The 25,188-nt window shown below is 44.8% G+C and overlaps 1 protein-coding gene across 4 annotated transcripts in view; it reads right to left on the bottom strand.

The window, feature by feature from the left end:
* RELN (reelin) overlaps positions 1-25,188 on the bottom strand; it is a 906,715-nt gene that overhangs the window by 445,472 nt on the left and 436,055 nt on the right. For all 4 annotated transcript variants that reach the window (XM_075345182.1, XM_075345183.1, XM_075345181.1 and 1 more), the window contains one exon: positions 19,488-19,539. In XM_075345182.1, the coding sequence (XP_075201297.1) occupies positions 19,488-19,539 (52 nt within the window). The remainder of the gene's footprint in view (positions 1-19,487; positions 19,540-25,188) is intronic.

The following is a 25,188-nucleotide window of genomic DNA, read 5'->3' as shown; positions in this document are numbered from 1 at the left end:
AGCCTCTTCTTGCCCTGACCGAATATTTAAGTTGTCATCCCAATCGGGTATCTGCGTCTCATCTTCATCAGTATGTTCCTCATTGTCTATAACCACAGGTGTTACAGTTTGTGACAAAGGGTCAACATTATGCTCAGAAACTTGGTCCTCACGGCCTGAATCTGAGTCACAAAGGTTCTGGGCATCACTGCAGACCATTTCCTGTTCTGTACTCACTGTAGCTTGGGAGCAGACCTCTGATTCCCAGGCTATAGTGTGACTGAACAGCTCTGCAGACTCAGCCATCTCAGTTCCACCATACTGTGCAGGGCTGATGGAGACTTCAGAGCTGGGAGAAATCAAGTGTGATTGGGATGACAACTCAGAGGAATGGTGTTTTTTGGATGCGGTACTTGAAGTGGCTGAGAGGGCACTTGTTGGACCACTTGAGATCCATTCAAGCATTTTCCTTTTTTGCCCATCATCTACCTTTGTTCCTCTTGTTCGTGTCCGTAAAAAAGGGAGCACATCGGATTGTCCACAATAAGTAGTAGACATCTTACTTTTGCTAGTAGATGGTCTATCTTCAGCAGATGATAATGGAGCTTTGCCACCTTCCCCACTGACAAAACATTTTTTGCCTTTTCCACCACGCCTCTTCCCCTTTCCACCAGCATCTGTCATTTTGCCACTCATGTTGATTGCGACAAGATTGTGGACTGAAAATGTGGTAGTAAAAATTGAGAGGTGGTGAAGATTGCAGTGGTGGTCTAGCTTTATTAACAGCAGAATAATAAAGAATAAATATCCCTGACAATGTAACTTAGTTATAATTCGTTGGAGTGTGCAACGCAGGCAGACGTGCTGCAAATGTCTTGGCACTAGTGGGACTATAGCAAAGTCCAATAGCCACGTATAGGATGCCACTAGGTACACTGAGTGTTTGCTAGTATAATGGCTTCGTTATAATTTGTTGTAGTGTGCAACGCAGGCAGATGCGCTCTGCAAATGTCTTGGCACTAGTGGGACTATAGCAAAGTCCAATAGCCACGTATAGGATGCCACTAGGTACACTGAGTGTGTGCTAGTATAATGGCTTCGTTATAATTAGTTGGAGTGTGCAACGCAGGCAGATGCGCTCTGCAAATGTCTTGGCACTAGTGGGACTATAGCAAAGTCCAATAGCCACGTATAGGATGCCACTAGGTACACTGAGTGTTTGCTAGCATAATGGCTTCGTTATAATTAGTTGGAGTGTGCAACGCAGGCAGATGCGCTCTGCAAATGTCTTGGCACTAGTGGGACTATAGCAAAGTCCAATAGCCACGTATAGGATGCCACTAGGTACACTGAGTGTTTGCTAGTATAATGGCTTCGTTATAATTTGTTGTAGTGTGCAACGCAGGCAGATGCGCTCTGCAAATGTCTTGGCACTAGTGGGACTATAGCAAAGTCCAATAGCCACGTATAGGATGCCACTAGGTACACTGAGTGTGTGCTAGTATAATGGCTTCGTTATAATTAGTTGGAGTGTGCAACGCAGGCAGATGCGCTCTGCAAATGTCTTGGCACTAGTGGGACTATAGCAAAGTCCAATAGCCACGTATAGGATGCCACTAGGTACACTGAGTGTTTGCTAGTATAATGGCTTCGTTATAATTAGTTGGAGTGTGCAACGCAGGCAGATGCGCTCTGCAAATGTCTTGGCACTAGTGGGACTATAGCAAAGTCCAATAGCCACGTATAGGATGCCAATAGGTACACTGTGTGTTTGCTAGTATAATGGCTGAGTTTAAAAAACTTGGAGTGTGCAATGCAGGCAGATGTGCTCTGCTAATGTCTTTGCACTAGTGGGACTATAGCAAAGTCCAATAGCCACGTATAGGATGCCACTAGGTACACTGAGTGTTTGCTAGTAAAATTGCTTAGTTTAAAAAACTTGGAGTGTGCAATGCAGGCAGATGTGCTCTGCAAATGTCTTGGCACTAGTGGGACTATAGCAAAGTCCAATAGCCACGTATAGGATGCCACTAGGTACACTGAGTGTTTGCTAGTATAATGGCTTCGTTATAATTTGTTGGAGTGTGCAACGCAGGCAGATGCGCTCTGCAAATGTCTTGGCCCTAGTGGGACTATAGCAAAGTCCAATAGCCACGTATAGGATGCCACTAGGTACAGAGTGTTTGCTAGTATAATGGCTGAGTTTAAAAAACTTGGAGTGTGCAATGCAGGCAGATGTGCTCTGCTAATGTCTTTGCACTAGTGGGACTATAGCAAAGTCCAATAGCCACGTATAGGATGCCACTAGGTACACTGAGTGTTTGCTAGTAAAATGGCTTAGTTTAAAAAACTTGGAGTGTGCAATGCAGGCAGACGTGCTCTGCAAATGTCTTTGCACTAGTGGGACTATAGCAAAGTCCAATAGCCACAGATAGGATGCCACTAGGTACACTGAGTGTTTGCTAGTATAATGGCTTAGTTAGAATGAGTTGGAGTGTGCAGAGGACAAGAGGGTACAGTGGCAGGATTGTGGTGCTCTGGGTAGAGGAATGGAAGCCTGCCTTTCTATTCCTTCCTAATGGTGAAATGCAGGGAGGAAATCCCTGACCTGGGCTACACAGACGCTGTTGCTGTTTGCAGGACCTGTCACCTATGGCTCTCTGACCCTGCCGGTACGAGCCCTTAAAAGGACTGCTAGAATGTGCTCTCCCTAAGCTGTCTAACGCTGTGTATGCAGCGCATACAGCTGTATCGGCGATAGGACAAAGGACGGAACTGCGACAGTGATGTCTGACACCAAAGACGCAGAAGGCAGATAATGGCGATCGTGAAGAAAATGTCCGGTTTTATAATGCAGGGACATGTGACATGCAGATCCTATCACACATGCCGTTGCTTCTCTGCCTCAAAGTCCACTTAGGTGTGTGTGTGTCTGTGATTGGCTGACATGCTGGCCAGCCCCACAAGACGCGCGCGCTTAGGGAAGGAAGACAAGAAAAAAAAAAAAAAAATGGCGATCGCCATTATAGAAACAGCAGTGATCTGAAGGCGCTGTTCACGCACACTATACACTGAAATGTGATAATAGTTTGATTCACAGAGTGACTTACACTATTACAGCAGAAACCAAGCTAAGATTTAGCTGTTTTTTGGCTGCTAGAACCGTTCTCGAACGTTTCTAGAACTATCGAGCTTTTGCAAAAAGCTCGAGTTCTAGTTCGATCTAGAACATGCCCCAAAATCACTCGAGCCTAGAACTGGAGAACCACGAACCACGAACCGCGCTCAACTCTAATGTTCATATTTATTTTTTGAGCAGAAACTGAGCATAATCTCACTAAATCCTTATAACTTTATTCCAGGGATGCAATAATGTACTGATGGTGGTTCTAGTGATGTATTCATGTAAGTACCCCTTACTTGATACTAACTGCTCACATCCTGTTGATGTTTAATGCTTCATTTTTGTTACAAAAATTAGAAACTGCTGTTGTGCCTGCTGTCTATAATTGATTGGCTGCAACGCCGCCAATGTGACGTGACATTAGCATTGCAGACAATAGCAGGCCTGGGGAGAGAGAACAAATTAGTTTGTTTTCAAACAAACAATCCAGGTAATGGGTTTCCAAAACCGGAAAAACACTTTAAGGGTATGTGCACAAGGTATTTTAAACCCAAGCAGAACCACCAAATGTTTGAAGCTGAACATGCTGAAAACCATGGTGTTATTTTCCTGACCCATCTGCTGTGTACTGTAGTTTTACAGTAGTTTCCTAGGCATTTTTTCTGTTTTTTGACCATCTTTGTTTTTTGGGGGGGGTTTTTTTTGTTTTTTTTTTTAGTGTTTTCTCAGTGTTTTTGTCACATTTTTTTACTGCACTTCTAAGAAAAAGTGATGGTAAAAAACGCAACAAAAGATGTCCCGGGCATCTTTCGAGCCTTCCTATTGACCTGCAAAGTAAAGTACAGGGCATCTTCCGAGTGGCAAAAACCAGAAGACTGTAGCGGTCACTTCTTTTAACTGTTTGGTGGTTTTAGAAACCTGAAGTGATTAAAAGATGCTGAAAAGCCTGAACCTGTGCACAGCAATAGATGCAGATGTTCATTCGAGTATTTTTCATAGTGGTATCCATAGTGGGATCTGCCACCCAAAAATGTCATTGCACATTCCCTAAGTTGTATGCACCCAAAATTAGCATCACTGTAAACTACAACTTCCTTCCATTCCTCCGTTCAAAAAAAAGCAAAGTTATGGGTCTCAGAAATTGGTGGAAAAAATCTGATTTTGTATCCCTACCCATCAGAATTATGAAGAGGCCACATTACTATGGAGAGCAGCATCCTCTTCATTATCTGCAAGACCGAGCTCTGTAGGGAAAATAGCAGCAAATAGAGCAATAAATAGAACTGAACTGAGCTATAATACTGGACACAGCTGTGACTGCATGTTATATGGTCGTGTTACTCAATCTGCAAGTGCACAAAGATACTACATATTCACCACGTGACAAGTAGCCTGTGGTCCTCCAAATGCCAGGGCTTAATTTTAGTCCCACTCCGGCCCTGTCATGAGATCATGATTGTGTGGTGTGGTGGGACCCTGCCTCTATCTGCCTTTGTTGACTGACATTCATAATACTATGTAGATGTCTGTTTACTTCATGCTGTGGACTCGTATGCATACACACTTGTGTCCTTAGTATTACTACTATTAGGCTCGTTACTGTTTTCTGCTCAAGAGTCGCTTCTGGATGTTTTCCGGGTGCACAGCTCATATTATATACATAACTCCCCTGTACAGCTCTACTGTACTGTGTCCCATCTCCCCCTGACGGCCGGAAGCAATCGGTATGGCCGGAGACAGTGAGAGGGTGTGATCCGATGTGTGACTGTGTGTGCGATCTGATGTGTGTGTAAGAGTATGAGTGTGCCATGTGTTGTATGTGTGTCGATCAGAAGCAGGGGAGGGCAGCGTGGAATATACCTTCAAGGAGTGCCTGCTGAAGATTGCAGGAGGACCTGGGAGCCACGCAGACGTCTGGGGTCTGGTAAGTATGACTCTTCTGGGAAGTGGGGGTCTGCTTTTTTTTTGTGGGGTTGTGGGGGGGGGGTAAACTTACTCCCAAATATGTTTCCCGGAAAATAAGCCCTACCCCAAAAATAAGCTCCAGCTCATTTTTCAGGGTAACAAATAATATGACAGTGTCCTATTTTTGGAGAAACAGTACTATACAGCAAACTGACTGTAACCAATCAAAGATGCAGACACAGGGTGGCGGGGCGTGTATAACAGTCTGCAACCAATCACAGACACTGGCACATAAGGTGGGCGGGGGAAGCAGTGAATATTGATAAGCCCTAATTCGAAGACGCGGAAGAGCATCTGACTGCAGTATCATCCTTTAGGAAACACCGGGAAACATGGTATGTTTATCTATTCTGCTCTTACTACCATTTAACATAACCATTTACTCGGTTTAACCCTTGACTCTGCTCTCTCGTTGAAGCCACATATCCAAGCCCTTTACACCTCCTGCCGACTCCAACTCAAAAATATTTTCTGAATCCATAAATTCCTTAATGAAGATTCTGCAAAAACACCAGTGGATGCCCTCATCATCTCCAGACTCGACAACTGCAACCTCCTGCTCTGTGGCCTCCCTTCTAACACTCTTGCACCTCCAATATATTTTAAACTCTGCTGCCCGATTAATCCACCTCTCCCCTTGCTATTCTCCGGCTTCTCAACTCTGCTAATCCCTTCACTGGCTTCCCATTGCCCAAAGACTTGAGTTCCAAACCCTATCCATGACACACTAAGCCATCCACAACCTGTCTATTCCATACATCTGTGACCTATTCTCCTGGTACCAACCTGCACGCAAGATCCAATCCTTCTCTACTCCCCTCTCATCTCCTTTTCTCATAATCGCATACAAGATTTCTCCCGCACCTCCCCCATATAGAACTCTCTTCTACAACACATCAGACTCTCACCTACTATGGAAACCTTCAAAAGGAACCGGAAGACCTATCTCTTCTTGACAAGCCTATATCCTACAGTATCCCTCAGTCTACTATACTGCTGCATGACCAGCTCTGCCTCCATCTACTGTATCGTCATCCATCCCCTGTAGACTGTCAGCCTTTGCAGGCAGGGTTCTCTCTTCTCCTGTACCAGTCTGTGTTTTGTATTGATAGAGATTATTGTACTTGTTTTTATTGTGTATACCCCATTTTTACTTGTAAAGAGCCATGGAATAAATGATGCTATAATAATAATAAGAACTTCCATTTGCAGCCCCCTAGCGCTTACTACGGCCATTTCAGAGCCCCAAATGTTTCATTCCCATTGATTTGTATGGGGTTTGTTATTCAGCATCAAGTTCGCTCGCCGATCCAATGTTTTTTCCCCTGTGCTGGTTCGGCGAACCCAATTATCCACAGGTTTGCTCATCACTAGTTTCCATGACTGTTGTCCAAGAAGCAAGTATCACAGGTGTGTCACGGGTGACAGACAGTCATGTCGTTTATGGCAATAGAAGGCCACAGTGTTTGACTGTGCAAAATGCTCCCTGACTTTCTATTGTTCTTGCTGCTAGTATTTACTGTAATAGGTATCTTTCATGCTGGATTTTCATCTCTCCTCTTTTAGACCCAGCAGGAGCTCGACTTCCACCCAGCTGCTGATCATCAGTATTCTTTTGGTGTTTAAATACTATCTTCTTCCCTGGACTAGTGCTGGTGATAATATTCACTTCAATATAGCTCTGGTTGCAAGAAGGAGGCTGGTTCTCATCTGTAGTATCGTTGCTGAATCTTTGCTGAACTCCTCCCTGAGTAATCTGTGGATAAGTAGTTCATGCTTTTTTTCCCCCTTTGCCCTCTTTGTGTCTTTCTTTACCTTTTAGTGGGGTTGACAAAGTGCTCATCCCACTCGTTCCCTATTTAGGGTCCAGCACTAGGGATACCTATGCTCAGGTATCTGGCTTGGAGAATAGGTGCGGAACCTATCTAGGGTTGTGAGGGACCCCAGGTACCAGCAGTAGGGTCCCCTTCCCTTCCCTTTCACCGCTCACTTGGTACTTCCTGGTACCTAGCATGACAGGAAGCCTCTACTAAAGATGATGCACACAAAAGCCCGCAAGAAGTTTGATGACGACAGGAAAACTGGAATTACTGGTGCTCTGTAACCATGCTCTGTAGTCTGATGAGACCAAGACAAACTTATTTGGTCAGATGGTGCCAACAAGGCGACGAGTACAAAGACAAGTGTGTCTTACAGTCAAGCATGGTGATGGGAGTGTCATGGTTTGGGACTCATGAGTGCTCCATGATGTGGGGAGCTACAGTACATTAAGGGAACCATGAGTGCCAATGTTTGAAACTGGGCCACAGGGTATAATGACTCCAAACACACCTCCAAGATGACCAATGGTGTGCAAAAGAAAATAATTGTAAAAGCGTTGGACTGGCCAAGCATGTCTCTGGGCCTAAACCCTGTTGAGCTTCCTCAAGCGGAAGGTGGAGGAGCGCAAGGTCTCCATCAAATCTGTCATCATCAGCTCTGTGATGTCATTATGGAGGAGTGGAAGAGGATTCCAGTGTCCCACGTGAAGCCCTAGTGAACTCCATGCCCAAGAGAGTTAAGGCAGTGGATGACTATAATGGTGGCCACACAAAATATTGACACTTTGGGCACAATTTGGCCATTTTCAATTAAGGATGTACTCACTTTTGCTGTCAGCGGTTTAGACATTAACGACTGTGTGTTGAGTTATTTAGAGGGCACACCAAATTTACACTGTTACACAAGCTGTACACTACTTTACATTGTATCAAATTGTGATATCTGCAGTGTGTCTCATGAAAAGATTTAATTAAATGATTACAAAAATTTGAGTTGTAGACTCAATTTTGTAATACACACACACACACACACACACACACATGGTAAAAAACTGTTGGTAACCCTCGTTTATTAAAAGAAAAATCCACAATGGTCACAGAAATAACTTGAATCTGACAAAAGTAATAATAAATAAAAAAAATCTGTGAAAATGACCAAATAAAAGTCAGACATTGATTTTCAACAATGCTTTCACAGAATTTAAAAAAAAAAATTAAACTCATAAAATAGGCGGGGAAAGAAGTGATAGTACCCTTAACTTAATATTTTCTTGGCCCACTTAAGAGTAAAGTTGTCTCGTGCTTGAAGCTTGCCTTTTCCAGATGGCATGTGTAAGCGCTTTCCAAAGCTCTTCAATAGGATTTAGGTCAGGGCTCATAGAAGGCCACTTCAGAATAGTCCAATTTTTTTTTCCTCTTAGCCATTCTTGGGTGTTTTTAGCTGTGTGTTTTCAGTCATTATACTGTTGCAAGACCCATGACCTGCAACTGAGACCAAGCTTTCAGACACTGGGCAGCACATTTCTCTCTAGAATCCCTTGATAGTCTTGAGATTTAATTGTACCCTGCACAGATTCAAGACATCCTGTGCCAGATACAGCAAAGCAGCCCCAGAACATAAGAGAGCCTACTCCATGTTTCACAGTAGGGACAGTATTTTTTTCTTGACATCCTTCATTTTTCCATCTGTGAACATAGAGCTGATGTGCCTTGCCAAAAAATTCAATTTTTGTTTCATTTGTCCATAGGACATGCTCCCAGAAGCTTTGTGGCTTGTCAATATGTAGTATAGCAAATTCCAGTCTGGCTTTTCTATGATTTTTTTTATTTTTTTAACAATGGTGTCCTCCTTGCCTTGGTCGTCTCCCATGAAGTCCATTTTGGCTCAAACAACGACGGATGGTGCGATCTGACACTGATGTTCCTTGAGCTTAATGTTTACCTTTAACATCTTTAGAGGTTTTTCTGGGATCTCTTATTACCATTCATATAATCCATCACTTTGATTTGTCATCAATTTTCCTACTGTGGCCACGTCCAGGGAGATTAGCTACAGTCCTATGGATCTTAAATTTCTCAATAATATGTGCAACTGTAGTCACAGGAATATCATGCTGTTTGGAGATGGTCTTATAACCCTTACCTTTAACATGCTTGTCTATAATGTTCTTTCTAATCTCCTGAGACAACTATTTCCTTCGCTTCCTATGGTCCGTGTTGAGTGTAGTACACACCATGTCACCAAATAGAACAGTATCTGTAGCCCTATATACAGGTCCACTGAATGATTGTAGTCACCTGTGATGCTAATTAGTGGACACACCTTGATTTAACATGTCCCTTTTGTCAAATTATATTCAGGGGTGCCATCATTTCTGTCCAGGCCTTTCATGAGTTTAATTTTTTAAAAAATTCTATGGAAGCATGGTTGAAAATCAATGTCTGACTTTGATTTGGTCATTTTCCTAGATTTTTTATTTAGTATTACTTTTGTCAGATTCAAGTTATTTCTGTGACCATTGTGGGTTTTTCTTCCGTTAAACGAGGGATACAAACATTTTTAACCAGTTGTGTGTGTATATATACAGTACAGACCAAAGGTTTGGACACACCTTTTCATTCAAAGAGTTTTCTTTATTTTGATGACTCTAAAAATTGTAGATTCACATTGAAGGCATCACAACTATGAACACATGTGGAATGAAATACTTAACAAAGTGTGAAACAACTGAATATATGTCTTATATTTTAGTCTCTTCAAAGTAGCCACCTTTTTCTTTGATTACTGCTTTGCACACTCTTGGCATTCTTGATGAGCTTCAAGAGGTAGTCACCGAAAATGGTTTTCACTTCACAGGTGTGCCCTGTCAGGTTTAATAAGTGTGATTTCTTGCCCTATAAATGGGGTTGGGAGTGGGACCATCAGTTGTGTTGTGCAGAAGTCTGGTGGATACACAGCTGATAGTCCTACTGAATAGACTGTTAGAATTTGTATTATGGCAAGAAAAAAGCAGCTAAGTAAAGAAAAACGAGTTGCCATCATTACTTTAAGAAATGAAGGCCAGTCAGTCCGAAAAATTGGGAAAACTTTGAAAGTGTCCCCAAGTGCAGTGGCAAAAACCATCAAACGCTACAAAGAAACTGGATCACATTAGGACCGCCGCAGGAAAGAAAGACCAAGAGTCACCTCTGCTGCGGAGGATATGTTTATCCGAGTCACCAGCCTCAGAAATTGCAGGTTAACAGCAGCTCAGAATAGAGACCAGGTCAATGCCACACAGAGTTCTAGCAGCAGACACATCTCTTGAACAACTGTTGAGAGGAGACTTTATGCAGCAGACCTTCATGGTATAGTAGCTGCTAGGAAACCACTGCTAAGGACAGGCAACAAGCAGAAGAGACTGGTTTGGGCTAAAGAACACAAGGAATGGACATTAGACCAGTGGAAAACTGTGCTTTGGTCTGATGAGTCCAAATTTGAGATCTTTGGATGCAACCACCGTGTCTTTGTGCTACGCCTAAAAGGTGAACGGATGGACTATACATGCCGGATTCCCACCGTGAAGCATGGAGGAGGAGGTGTGATGGTGTGGGGGTGCTTTGCTGGTGACACTGTTGGGGATTTTTTCAAAATTGAAGGCATACTGAACCAGCATGGCTACCACAGCATCTTGCAGCGGCATGCTATTCTATTCGGTTTGCGTTTAATTGGACCATCATTTATTTTTCAACAGGACAATGACCCCAAACACACCTCCAGGCTGTGTAAGGGCTATTTGACTAAGAAGGAAAGTGATGGGGTGCTATGCCAGATGACATGGCTTTCATAGTCACCAGACCTGAACCCAATCAAGATGGTTTGGGGTGAGCTGGACCGCAGAGTGAAGGCAAAAGGGCCAACAAGTGCTAAGCATCTCTGGGAACTCCTTCAAGACTGTTGGAAGACCATTTCCGGTGACTACCTCTTGAAGCTCATCAAGAGCGCCAAGAATGTGCAAAGCAGTAATCAAAGCAAAAGGTGGTACTTTGAAGAACCTAGAATATAAGGCATATTTTCAGTTGTTTCATACTTTTTTGTTAAGTATTTCATTCCACATGTGTTAATTCATAGTTGTGATGCCTTCAATGTGAATCTACAATTTTCAGAGTCATGAAAATAAAGAAAACTCTTTGAATAAAAAGGTGTGTCCAAACTTTTGGTCTGTACTGTACATATATATATATATATATATATATATATATATATACATATACATACATACAGAACAAGTGAAGGTTAGTGTTAATATCAATTTATTATTATTTTGTGTCCATCTGCTTCTACAGCCTGTGTTCCAGTGACAGAACATCTGCCGTCCATCTTTGTACTATTCCCCACACCAGGGCTCCAAATTTTAATCATATTCATTTATTTTACTTAGAAGAGTCACGTTCAGAACCAATCAACCTCATCTTTAGTTCATCATATACATTCATGCAGCATGAAAGATGAAACTGAACATGATTCTATACAGTAGAATGAATAGTCACATAATGAGAGGAAGATTAAGACATCTCCCGCTATTTTAATTAGCAAATTTCTGCATCACTGCAAAACCACCATTAGTTATTTCAGGCAAAACATTCTGTAACTAAAACACATACGAAGTGTTTTCTTGTCACACATTTTCAAACTGAATGTCAATATGATGTTTTTTTATTTAAGGAAAACGATGTCAGATTATTAAAAAAAAAGAAATAATAGTAATAATGTATTAATACATTCTGCAGAAAAACCTAAAATCGATATCCCTGCAATGTGATATGCAATATATAGTGGATAGAAGTCTACACAGCCCTGTTAAAATGACAGGTTTTTGTAATGTAAAAATATTATACTGAGAAATATAATTTCAGAACTTTTTCTACCTATAATGTCCCCAATAATCTCCACAAATCCATGGGGAAAGAAACAAATAATTTTAAGGGGGGGGGGGGGAGAATACAAATAGAAAAACTAAAATAATGTGGTTGCACAAGTGTGAGCACCCTTTTATACTTGGGAATGTGGTTGTGATTAGAATTAGCCACTTACAATTAAACTCATATTATATAGTAAGCAGTATACAGTTGCCATCAATTAAAGGGATTCTGATTAACCCCATGTAAAGTTCAGCTGTTTTAGTAGGATTTTACTAAACTTTTCTTATTTGCATTTTACAGCAAAAGCTATTATGAATAAACAGCTTTCAACACAGCAAAGGCATTACATTGTTAAAAGTTATCAGTCAATAGGATATAATATATTTTTTAAGGCCATAGATATGCCATAGCAGACTGTGAACATGCTTGTCCAAAAGAGCCTAAGGCTATGTGCGCACTAGGCTGTTTTACCCGCGGATTTACCCGCGGTTTTGCTGCGGAAATTTCTTGAGAAATCTTTGAAATCTTTCTGCAGACATTTCCCAGCAAAACCTATGGGGAAAAAAAATAGCTGTGTGCACACTGCGTTTTTTTCTCAAGAAAATTCTTTGTGAAGATTTTCTTGAGAAAATTTCTTGACAAAATGTGCATGTCACTTCTTTTCCGCAGGTACCTGCGGTATACCCCCGGTATTTCACTCCATTCAGTGTAGTGTAATCGCGAAATTCCGGGGGTATACCGCAGGTAGCAAATGATGTGCGGTATACCCCCGGTATAGCCGCGATTTACCTGCGGTAATGGTCATCGCTGCCTGCGGTTTTGCAGGGAGTGATGTCATTATGACAGGAGAGGAAGCGGGGCAGAGTAAACACAGACGTCACACTCCCTGGATGCCGCACAGAAGCACTTCCGTGTGACGTCCGGCGGGTGCCCGTGCAGTCTGTGTCCCGCTCCGGCCCCGCCGCTGCCTGCCCTGCTGTGTGTCAGTGTGTGCCCGCAGTGTCAGCAGCTTGTCACCCTGCAGGGCAGGCAGACACTGACACACAGCAGTGCGTGCAGCCGCGGGGATGCCGAGCGCTGCTGTCAGGAGGTGAGATGAGATCATTACCTGCTGTGACGATCTCCTGCTTCCTGACCTCACCGCGGTCACTGCTGTCTATGCCCGTCTCGCGAGCGGCCCGAGACTGTTACTAGCGGTGACGTCACGGGCTCTCGCGATACTGCTGACAACGAGGCGGGCATAGAAGTCAGTGACAGCGCTGACGTCAGCAGTACAGGAGATGATCACAGCAGATAATGATCTCATCTATCTTCCTGACAGCAGCACTTGTCATCCCCTGCAGTGACCTGGGCTATTGATGTTAGCTCAGGTCACTGCATTGCTCTCCCAGCAAATGGGGAACATTCTGTTTTTCATGGACTGGGACAGTGACTATGGTATGGATCGCCGTGGGACGCTCCCCCCTTATTGGATTACGCCGGACGTGGATTTGATTGTTCTTATCAATAAATTGGTGAAATAGGGAATGTAGGGAGTGTTTTTTTCAAATAAAACTTTTTTTGTTGTCTATTTTATATTTCTTACTGACTGGGTTTGTGATGTCAGGTATCTGATAGACGCGTGACATCACTAACCCCAGGGCTTGATGCCAGGTGACATTACACATCTGGCATCAACCCCATATATTACCTCGTTTGCCACCGCACCAGGACAACGGGATGAGTTGGGGCGAAGCGCCAGGATTGGCACGTCTAATGGATGTGCCACTTCTGGGGCAGCTGCAGCCTGCTATTTTTAGGCTGGGGAGTGTCCAATAACAGTGGACCTCCCTAGTCTGAGAATATCAGACCCCAGCTGTCCGCTTTACCTTGGCTGGTGATCCAATTTGGGGGGGACCCCACGTTTTTTGTTTTAAATTATTTATTTAATTTAAAATAACAGCGTGGGGTGCCCTCTGTTTTGGATTACCAGCCAAGGTGAAGCTGCCAGCTGTGGTTTGCAGGCTGCAGCCATCTGCTTTACCCTAGCTGGCTACAAAAATAGGGGGAACCCCACGTCATTTTTTTTTTAATTATTTATTTTTTGGCTAAATACAAGGCTAGGCACCCTTTAGTACCACATGAAAGTCACTAAAGGGTGCCAGCTTAGAATATGCAGGGGGATGGGACATTATATAGGTCTTTCTCATCTATCTATCTATCGATGTATCTATCCATCTTTCCCTCTATCCATTATCTGTCTATCGATTATCTATTATCTATATTATTTATTTCTGTTCAGCATAAAAAACCGCAGGGACCAACCTGCAGAAAAACCGCGGCAAAAACGCATGTGTTTTTCCCGCGAATTTGGTGCGTTTTTTTACCGCAGGTGCGGTAATCTTCAACTCCCAGAAGTTTCTCAAGAAATTTTCTTGAGAAAAATCACTTTTCTAGTGCGCACATAGCCTTAAAGAGGTTTCCCACTACCTTGAGTAATTGGCAGGTTTTTGCCATAAAAGCTTAAGGATAATTCCCCTAAATAACCCAATATACCGTTTCTGACATCTCATATTGTTTTATTCCTGTCTGCTTTATTTCCTGTGTCCTGGCATTAGCTCTTTTGTCACAGTGATCTCTTCCAGTTCATAATCCTCAGCTCCCTTCTTACTATATTGATCATCATCCTTTTTTGCAGGGCTGCAAGGCAGCAAAGGGTTCACCCCCTGTAATGCCACCTACAAGCCTCCTACTCATCCTGCCGTTTTAGAAACAGCCTAGCAAAATCTCCTATACAGGACTCTGCAGGGAACTGAAGTAATGCACAGAGTACCATTACATCAGATGTAAAAATACATCATTCCATACTTTCCCTCACTGACATGGATGGATGGATCAATGGAAGGGGAGAGATTTGAATGTATTCATATTATAAAGGTAATACAGCAGCATGTATATACATTACACAGGGTGTTCAACAGTGTATGTTCATGTATATAGACCCTGCTGTATGCATAGGGATATAAGAGAGAGATAGGTCTGCAAGGAGAGCTGGGTTTGCAGCAGCATTATATGCACAAATACAGAATGAGCTCTGCTTAATGCAGCCCCACCCAGCCCATCAGTCTCCAGAGCCCGGAAGTGAGGGATACTCTGACATGACATCACAGGAAGCGAGAGATTCTCAGAGATCACATGATCAGCTCAGATTACAGCAGGAGTTGGCACAGGGAGATATTTAGTGCTTATCTATGGCAGTTACATTTAAAACTTTTCTGTGGAAATCCTGGAGACAAACACATCCTTACCAACATATCTCACCCAACAGTCTCACTGTGGGTAATGGAGGTCAGCGAGAGCAGAACTGTCTCAGAAAGCTACAATTCACTGCATTGCATGGAGCAATTCTTGCTTGATTCCTTGCCCAACCACCAGACTATTAGGTGAAAGAAGTACAGCAGCTGACCAGACCACAAAGAGAGGTTAAAAGTCTTATAAGAGGTTATCAACCTCTGCATGGCCACATTAAACTCCTTTATGCCCTTTTTAAAGGCAATTTCCTATTGATAAGATGGTAAAGGTAACTTATAATTTTATGACGCACTCAATTTTTAGCTCTAGTGTTTGGGGGCTAAAAAGTTCATTTTAAATTCAATAAATATGGTAATTGACAGAAATCTCACAGCCTATTAGGGTGAGTGCACACAATCAGGGTTTGCAGTGTTTTGGATGCAGAGTGTTTTTGCTGCATCGAAAAAGCTGCATTGTACAGTAGAAGCACAGTGTATGGGATTTATAGAAATCCAATTCCCACTGTGCTTCTTTTCTCCATAGCGTAAACTGACTTGCGGTGCAGCTTTCCAAGCCGCAGCATGTCAACTTATGCTGCGGAGACGCGCGTGTTCTCTGCATGGGAGAATAGAGCTAAAGTCTGCAGCAGCCCGAGCCTTGATCGTGGGCACGAGCAGCTGCGGTCTCATGCCAACAGCACTCGCGGCTGTCACGCTGTGTCCTTGCACTCCTTGTCTTCCTACAGGGACACGCTCAGACTCCCCACCGCGACTGGGTCCTTCGACGTTGCCCAGCGTCCCGGCTTCTCCTGCATGTGTGTTCTCCTCCCCCACCTCTCGGAGACTGTGTGCATGTCACAGCACCTCAGGAAGCGCTCCTAAGGAGTGCACTCGCGCCGCTGCCCCTCTCTTAGAGGGCCAGCGCCACTCCCAGGAAGTGCCTCTAACCTATTGCTGAAAAGCATTGGGTATTTAAGGCAAGCTTCCTCTAGGGGAGTTGCCTGATCAATGCCCTAGTATTGCTAGTCAGTGTCCAGTACTCCAACTAGCTAATTGTCAGGTTCCTGTGTCTGTTCTGTCCTGTTAGCTCCCGTCTTGTTGGCTCAGCTATACCGGTGGCCCTCACCACAATAGAGACTGTTTCTGTCTGCCCTGGCTGTGCCTCTAGCCTCAGCTATCCCGGTGGCCCGCGCCATGACAAAGCCTTTACCTATCCATTCCAGCTATGCCTCCAGCCTCAGCTATCCCGGTGGCCCTTGCCCCACCAGAGATTGTGCCTGTCCGCCGCAGCTGTGCATCCAGCTTCAGCTACCCTGGTGGCCCTCTCTACACCAGAGACTGCCTGTCCGCTCCGGCCGCACCTCCAGCCTCAGCTATCCCCGTGGCCCATGCCATACCAGAGGCTGTGCCTGTCCGTTTCAGCTGTGCCCTATGCCTTGGCCCCTCCGGTGGTCCCAGCCTCATTACAAACTTTGTCTGCCCTGACCATGCCATCTACCTCTGCTACCCTCGTGGTTCCAGTCTACGCTTGAGACTTAGCCCTGTCTACTCCTGCATCTGCCCCTGCCCTGAGGATCAGCTGCCACAGTCCCGGTCCCTGCCCTGGGAGTAGCACCTGGCATCCGCCTCATGGTGGGTGCTTGGTCAGGCACCTCCCACTACAAGGGTAGGCCCGGGGTCCCCCTGTGGTCCAGGGGGTCCACTTCTGCTCACCGCAGTATCATCACCCGGCGGCAAGTGTGACAGCGGCCCCACAGGAGAAGACACGCTGCGTCCAAGATGCAGCATGTCCAGATTGTGGGTTGCACTCTTACAGTAATAGGGCAAATTTGAAGTACAGCCAAAGGAAGGGCTTTAGCTGTTTTTACATTTTCAACCTTCTTTCTTACACAGGTGTACAGCAGTACAATACAGCTATCATTAAATTCCCCACTCGGTAATAATAATGATAAGACTTTATGTACGGTATATGTTCCGATCTGTAGTCTACAGTACACAGAAAGTGTTAACCTACTGTGCTTGCATGTGATGGTTGGGAACCTAGAATATTTCAAGATTTTTTTCTAGTCATATAAGAAAATTAATATGTCACTTTCTAGTTTTACACTGTCTTTGAAGCATTATATATCCTGAGATTTCTTATGTCTAGTATGTTTCTTACGTCTAAGTACAGGTTGTAAAACTATCTTCTAATATATAAAGCTGAATGTGTGTGTGTGTGTATGTCTGGGATTGGCATCTGCACAGTCGCAGCTACAGCCACAAAATTTTGCACACTCACACGTCTGGACCCCGAGAGCGTTATTCGCCAAAAAACCTGCCTCCATTAAAGCGCATGGAGCTGGAAGCCACAGTGCAGCCAGAACTTCAGAAGAATGCGAAGCCACGCATTTATATGGAATGTTGGCGTGTCACAATGCAGCCAGGGAAAGAGACAGACACATACAGGGAAAGAGGCAGACGCAAACAGGGTAAGAAACAGACATAGACGGGTAAGAGACAGACACAGACAATGAGACAGTGTTACGGGGGGCTGTCTGATAATAACCTAAATGAGTATCAGACAGTCAGGGTCCACCGTGCAAAGACTTTGCTGCAGACTATGGCAGAGTGCAATACCTCTGTTAACTCACAGAAGGATATAATAAGAAATTAAAGCAATTCCTCCCTTACTTGGAGGGTGTGTGGAATGATCTCTGTTAATAATCACAGAGACAAAGGCAATGTGTGTGAAATGGCACCTACCTAGGTCCACTCTTCTAGTGGTGCAAAAGAGACGAACAGCAGCGTAAGCCGCACAAAGCTCCTACCTGCGTTCGCTCCACTAGTGTGCGAGGACGAACCACTAGATATGGCACCTGCCTAGGTCCGCTCTTCTAGTGGTGCAAAAGAGACAAACAGCAGCGTAAGCCGCACAAAGCTCCTACCTCTGTTCGCTCCCCTAGTGTGCGAGGATACGAACAACTGCCAGACGCAGTATAAGGAACGTTACCCTAGCGGCAACGTCCACCTACTAGTCGAATCACAAGGCCCAGCCAGACCATGTGCCTCAGGCACCTGCCTATGTCCGCTCCCCTAAGAGGTAAGGATACGGACAGCAGCCGAAGCTGTAAGGTATAAGAATGCTACCCTGCCGGTAGCGCTCACCTAGCATAGACAGAGGAATGCCTAGAGGAACGCGCACAGAGCGTCTACTCTTATGCATGAACCAAGAGGACTGAGTCTCCGGCGCTCGCACATGTGCAGTAGCAAGAAATCTGGACTTAGTCTCCAGCGCTCGCACATGTGCAGTAGCAAGAAATCTGGACTTAGTCTCCAGCGCTCGCACATGTGCAGTAGCAAGAAATCTGGACTTAGTCTCCAGCACTCGCACATGTGCAGTAGCAAGAAATCTGGACAGTCTCCAGTGCTCGCAGCAACCGTAACAGACAGACTGACAGGAGAAGAGACAGACAGGGAAAGAGAGGGAAAGAGAGAGACAGGTTAAGAGACAGACACAGACAGGTAAAGAGACAGACACAGACAAAGAGACAGAGACAGACACAGGGAAACAGACAGGGAAAGAAAGGGAAAGAGACAGACAGGGTAAGAGACAGACAAAGACAGGTAAAGAGACAGACAAAGAGACAGACACAGGGAAAGAGACAGAGGGAAAGAGACAGACAGGGAAAAAGAGGGAAAGAGACAGACAGGGAAAGAGACAGACAGTGAAAGTGACAGAGATAGATAGACAGAGAGGGAAAGAGATTGAAACAGACTGAGAAAGAGACAGACAGTCAGAGACCGACAGGGAAAAAGATAGAGAGACAGAGAGATATATACAGAGGGGGATACAGACATTATAATTGCATTTCTATCTATTTTTTTTGTGGTTTCTATTTTGTTAACAGCAGTTATTAACCGGGCGAAGCCGGGTAGTACAGCTAGTCTTTTATAAAAAGAGAATAAAACATACATTCAAAGACGAAAAACAATAGATTGGCAGAGAGCATGTGCTTCCTAATGTTATTTTGAACTAGTAAAAGGGGTAAAATATCCCTTGTGGGATAAACAAAAATAATTAATGAAGGGTTTTTTTTTTACAGAGCCACTCCTATTCATGGCCTTTGTACTATGTGCCAAGCAGCAATACCAAACAGTTTCTGGAAATAAGGCTGATCCTTTCTTGGCTGATTTTGCATAACCTCTTTAGCCATCCTTTGTTATTTGGATTACATGTTTGTTTTTTTAAATTAATGTTTGTGTTTTTTAATGCCTGTGATGATACACTTAGCATAAAACAAGACATAACAAATTACAATAATGTAACATAATTCTGCATAAAGAAAACACTTAATCAATAAATCTTTAGGACATGATGACATTTTACCTCTGGTAACCAGTCATAGTTTAATTTAATGAACAGGCCATATAAAAAGATAGACTTACCAATTGAAAACTGTAACACAGATGCTGTAGTTGTATTCAGGCTAGTCGTTGTCTAGAAAAAAGAAAGAACATATTTAACTAGTGTACATCTCATTTATTTTTATTAAGTCTAAAAACTACAGAATATAGTTTATAGGCCACAAACATTAGAAATGTTGGCCTTGCTTGATAATTTTAGTCAGAATATTGACTACTTAATGTTAATGGGGCTGTGCTAACACTATCCATAATGAAAAAAAGGGTGGACCATGTTGTATTATAAAATTCCTGAGTTTTTAGTTCTCACACAAGATAAGTCCCCAGCAAAGGTGTCTGGTATTGGTTTACTTCCTTTTTATGATAATGTCTGTAAAGCAATGATAAATATAGTGGCACACTATATATATGATAAATATATAATGGCAAGCATGCATGAGTATGGCAAGGCCAGAAGAAATAGCTGTGTCTAATGAGCTACCTAAAATATGGCTACTAGTAATGCGCATGCACTACAATGCTCGGTACTCGTAAAGAGCACTTGACTTCTATTATACTCGGTACGCAAGTAGAGCCCCTCCGAGCATCCGACTGCTCATTCCAAGTACCGAGCATGGTAGTGCTCGCTCATCACTAATGGCTACTTCTACAGCATTTTTTTTGTCCTCAATATGACTGGGATATACAGTGCTCAGCATAAATGAGTACACCCCAACAGATTTGCAGGAGAATCTTTTGTTTCCTTTCATAATTAACATATTCTATGGGATGTCATACTACAAAATATTACCACAAATATAGGTCATTTATTGCAAACAAGATTTGTTATTTTGCAGACCCAAAAAGTAATGTTTCTAACAAATTCATTCAAGACCATATTGCCAAAACTGGATACATTCAAAATCTTAGCAGCAAAGCTAAAGTTTAGACTACAGAATTCTAATTAACCAGAATTCAATCACAGGTAAGTCTAATTAACAGGTATCTAGCAGACAGCGGAGTATAATTGTGCATTACGTAACAAAGAAAACCCTTTCCCATTTCATACTATAAGCAATGGAACCACATGGATAAGCAATGGAACTACATAGGAAGACATGTCACAAGACAGAAAATTATTTCTTTACACAAGAAAGGTGAATCCTGTAGCAAAAGTGATACAAAAGTTTTCAAAGATGGAACTGTAACTATGTCATAGAAACGTGTAAGCCAAGTACAGACCCTAAAACCTAAACAAAGAGTATTCTGATGAGAAGGGTTGAAGAATATTGACATGCAAGTGTCGCGGGTGGTGGGGACGCGCTGACCACGCTCGGGTCCGGGGCTTCTTCTGCTGCTCGGTGGCTCGAGCGGTGGACCGGACCCGGGGACTAGAGCGCACTCCTCGCCCGTGAGCAAAAAGGCATGGTTTGGTTAGGGAGATTGTTCGTGACGCCACCCATGGGACGTGGTGATGATGGCACCACCGCTGCTGGTAACGGGGATCCCGGGAGGGATGGTAGGGTGCAGCTAGGATGTTGTCCCTTCCGTGGGTAGGGGGTTGGTGATCCTGGGGCCCGGTGGTGTAATGGGGAGGCCGGATGGCTGGGGTGCAGGGACTGCGCGGCGCGATGCCGGACGGCACTGGTGTACTCACTCAGACAATCCCTGACAGAGTCGTTGGTAAACCAAAACGGCCGGATGGACGGGTCCCACAGCCGGCTGCAGTGTTGTTGTTGTGCTCTCCCCGGACGGCTGATGGTGGCTGTCTTTCCCTGCACCTTTTAGAAATGTTCTGACTCCTGTGGTTGCCCACCGGTAGTCCGCTCCCCGGCGTATAGGTGCTGTAGGAGCCCGTTTTGCCCGCAGGCGCTGGCCCTTGGATCTCTAGCCTGTGGCGGTGGCTGTATATCCTCTCAGGGTGGATGGTTGCCTTCAATCGGGACTTGGTTGTTAGGAAACCCCTGGGGTACCTGTCACACTCGGATTTGACTATTGACGGCGGCTCCAAGTCTGGTCGGGGTCCGATGGCCCTGCCTGTGTGCTTAGCTTCACTCCGTTCCCCGGTCCGGTACCGGCGGGCCGACGCCCGACCCCGGTCCTTATGGCTCTGCGGAGTTCCACCAACTCCTGCAGACGGCCACCACCGTCTGCCAACCTTGCTGTCAGTGCCTGGGCTCCTATCCAGACACCTCAAGTGTTTACTCCTCTCACTTTCACCTCCAAGACTGAACTAACACTTTTCCCGCCTCCAGGCCTGTGAACTCCTCGGTGGGTGGGGCCAACCGCCTGGCTCCGCCCCACCTGGTGTGGACATCAGGCCCTGGAGGGAGGCAACAAGGGTTTTTGGTTGACTGTTGTAACTGCCTAGGGTGGGGGTGGGTATGTTGGTATGTATGTGACTACCTGGCTAGTCCAGGGCGTCACACTCCCCCCTTGGTAAAATGCAGACCGTCTGCAGGCTGCCCATCCATCACCGGTTTTATTTTTCAAACTGCAAAAGATAAATAACATTTAACATAAGCATTTTTTTTAAATCTTCCCTTACGGGAGGCACGGTACTTTAACGTTTCAAATATTTTTATTAAACGGACAGGTTCGTGGTCATCCACTCTCCCACCCAAATAACCTAAACCTTGATGCTGCCCCTAAGCAACGGGCAGCACCCCTCTTCCCCAGTCCAGGTCCAGGTTACCCGAGAGGGAACGGGTACGGTGTCTCGCACCCGGCTGTTACTTCAGGGGACCCCACGTCCAGGGGGACCCCTGACCCCCGGAGGATGGCCACCGGTCCTGGTGGTGGCCGGGCCCCAGCCTGCTCTGCTGCGGACCCTTCCTCCAATCTGCCTCTCCGGAGGCGGCACGGACGGAAAACGGCCCAACAAACTATTTACAAACCCACCAGTTCGTGGGTGGCCTGCCAGTTCTCGGCCATGTCCATGAGCAGTTCCTCATGCGGACGATAAAACACATAGGGTCCCTCCGGGGACAACCTGCCAGCAATGGCCGGGATAATCATTGTAGACAATCAGATGAAAACTCGGTTTGATTTGCATTCATTCATTCAGCTATTTACATGTTTAACATACGGCACCTCTAAATGGTGGTTTCCCTGTACCTAAGTGGGTGCCAACCTAGGTTGGGCCGCGTGGACCTTCTGGGCCCAATGTCATCAGTGGAGGGCAAGGGGACAGAGGAGACAGTCAGTTCCTCTTCCCTTACGGCAGGTATGGCTAGTGGAGACCCACGGGGAGGGGGTATAGGTGCGTCCCTGGGCGCTTGTTCGAGCGGCTCACTGGCGGGCGGTTCCGTCTCCATTTCTTCCACGTGTTGTGGGAACATTATCACCGGAACAATCACCGCACCGTTTTGCATAGGCCAGTCTGCTGGGAAATCGCCCATTACTGTGTGGATCACCTTCTTCTCCTTTTCCTCACTCGGCGTAGGAACCGGAACATCGGTTGTCACTCTCAAGGGGTGAGGACATTTCTTCAGGTGGTCCCTGGAAACCGTAGTGGCTGTCCTCCCCTGGTCGCGACTGATCAGATAAGCCTTATTCTCCCATTCAGTGGGCTGTATGACATAATGGGTCCTTTCCCACTGGTCATCCAGCTTATGAGTCCGTCTCTTCCTCTTCAGCACATCTCCCAGCTCAAAGGGGACAGCTGACGCTCGCTTATTGAAGCATTGTGCTTGTTTCTCTCGGCTCTGACCGAGATTCTTCTCCACATACTCCTGGACTTGTCGGTATTGGATTTGCCGCCGAGTATCCCAGGCAGCAGTCGAAGGAAGGGCCTCAGGAGCTTCCAAGCCCATTTCTAGGTCCACCGGCAGCCGGCCCGGTCGGGCTCTCATCAGATACGCCGGGGTGCATTTGGTAGAACTACTGGGGATGTTGTTGTACATATCAACCAAGTCGGGCAGCTTTTCTGGCCACAGGTTCTGCTCTTCCAACGGTATCACTTTGAAAAAAAGGGGAACCAGCACGATCTGAAATTGGCATGCATCATATAAAAAGTGAAAATTCACAAATTTATTCCAACTGTACTATAATAAAAAAATGAGATTTTTAGCAAATAATTGATCAATTTTTTGAGCCACCCCTGCCAACGTCACGGCAAATCTCAATAGGGGGGTCCTACTCTACATTCTGTATTTCATGTGCCATGCGGCCTCCTAGATAAAGTTAAAAGCAGAACCATAATGGAGCACACATACCTGCAACCTGTATATAGCCGCTTCCATGTTGCAAAAAAGGCACTTGTGGATAGAGACCAGCCCAGGTCCCAGCATGTGGAGCAAGCCCTACACATACCAGGACTATATCAGAACTGATCCTCCCAGTGTCAAACAGCAACCATTGATAAAGGCGGACCAGATCCAAGAATGGTGCTTAATTAGCATTGCCTGTGGAAAGGGGTGAGGTAACTGAGTCTGAACAGCTACCAACAGGAGGAATATATTGCAAGCCAAAATCAGGCGTGCATGGTATGGTGTTGGTCAGACACCAGATTTGTAGCATAACTACGGTCAAAACAGAGAAAAAAAGGGAACCAGCACGATCTGAAATTGGCATGCATCATATAAAAAGTGAAAATTCACAAATTTATTCCAACTGTACTATAATAAAAAAATGAGATTTTTAGCAAATAATTGATCAATTATGTGTATGTGTGCTCTATTATGGTTCTGCTTTTAACTTTATCTAGGAGGCCGCATGGCACATGAAATACAGAATGTAGAGTAGGACCCCCCTATTGAGATTTGCCGTGACGTTGGCAGGGGTGGCTCAAAAAATTGATCAATTATTTGCTAAAAATCTCATTTTTTTATTATAGTACAGTTGGAATAAATTTGTGAATTTTCACTTTTTATATGATGCATGCCAATTTCAGATCGTGCTGGCTCCCCTCTCTCTCTGTTTGGTCGTAGTTATGCTACAAATTCTGGTGGCCGGTCACCACCATGCCATGCACGCCTGATTTTGGTTTGCTATGTATTCCTCCTGTTGGTAGCTGTTCAGATTCAGTTACCTCACCCCTTTCCACAGGCAATGCTAATTAAGCACCATCTTGGATCTGGTCCGCCTTTATCAATGGTTGCTGTTTGGCACTGGGAGGATCAGTTCTGATATAGCCCTGGTATGTGTAGAGCTTGCTCCACATGCTGGGACCTGGGCTGGTCTCTATCCACAAGTGCCTTTTTTGCAACATAGAAGCGGTTATATACAGGTTACAGGTATGTGTGCTCTATTATGGTTCTGCTTTTAACTTTATCTAGGAGGCCGCATGGCACATGAAATACAGAATGTAGAGTAGGACCCCCCTATTGAGATTTGCCGTGACGTTGGCAGGGGTGGCTCAAAAAATTTATCAATTATTTGCTAAAAATCTCATTTTTTTTTTTTATTGTAGTACAGTTGGAATAAATCTGTGAATTTTCACTTTTTATATGATGCATGCCAATTTCAGATCGTGCTGGCTCCCCTCTCTCCAACGGTATCACTTTGAGGAGGTCCAGGACCAGATGGTTCATATTTTCGCACATCCCATTAGTTTGGGCATGGTATGGCGTGGTCCTGATCTTCTTACAACCGTACAATTGGCAGAACTCTTGAAACATCAGTGCTTCAAAGGCTGAACCCTGGTCCGTGAGCACCCTCTCCGGGTATCCGTGAGGTCGACAGAAGTAGGCCTGGAAGGCCCTAGCTGTGGTACGGCCGGTCAAATCCTTGACGGGAACAACCA

Source organism: Anomaloglossus baeobatrachus, chromosome 4, assembly GCF_048569485.1.
Source record: "Anomaloglossus baeobatrachus isolate aAnoBae1 chromosome 4, aAnoBae1.hap1, whole genome shotgun sequence".
Taxonomy (NCBI): Eukaryota; Metazoa; Chordata; class Amphibia; order Anura; family Aromobatidae; genus Anomaloglossus; species Anomaloglossus baeobatrachus.
Note: the sequence above shows the minus strand (reverse complement) of the source record. Positions and strands in the feature narration are given on the sequence as shown.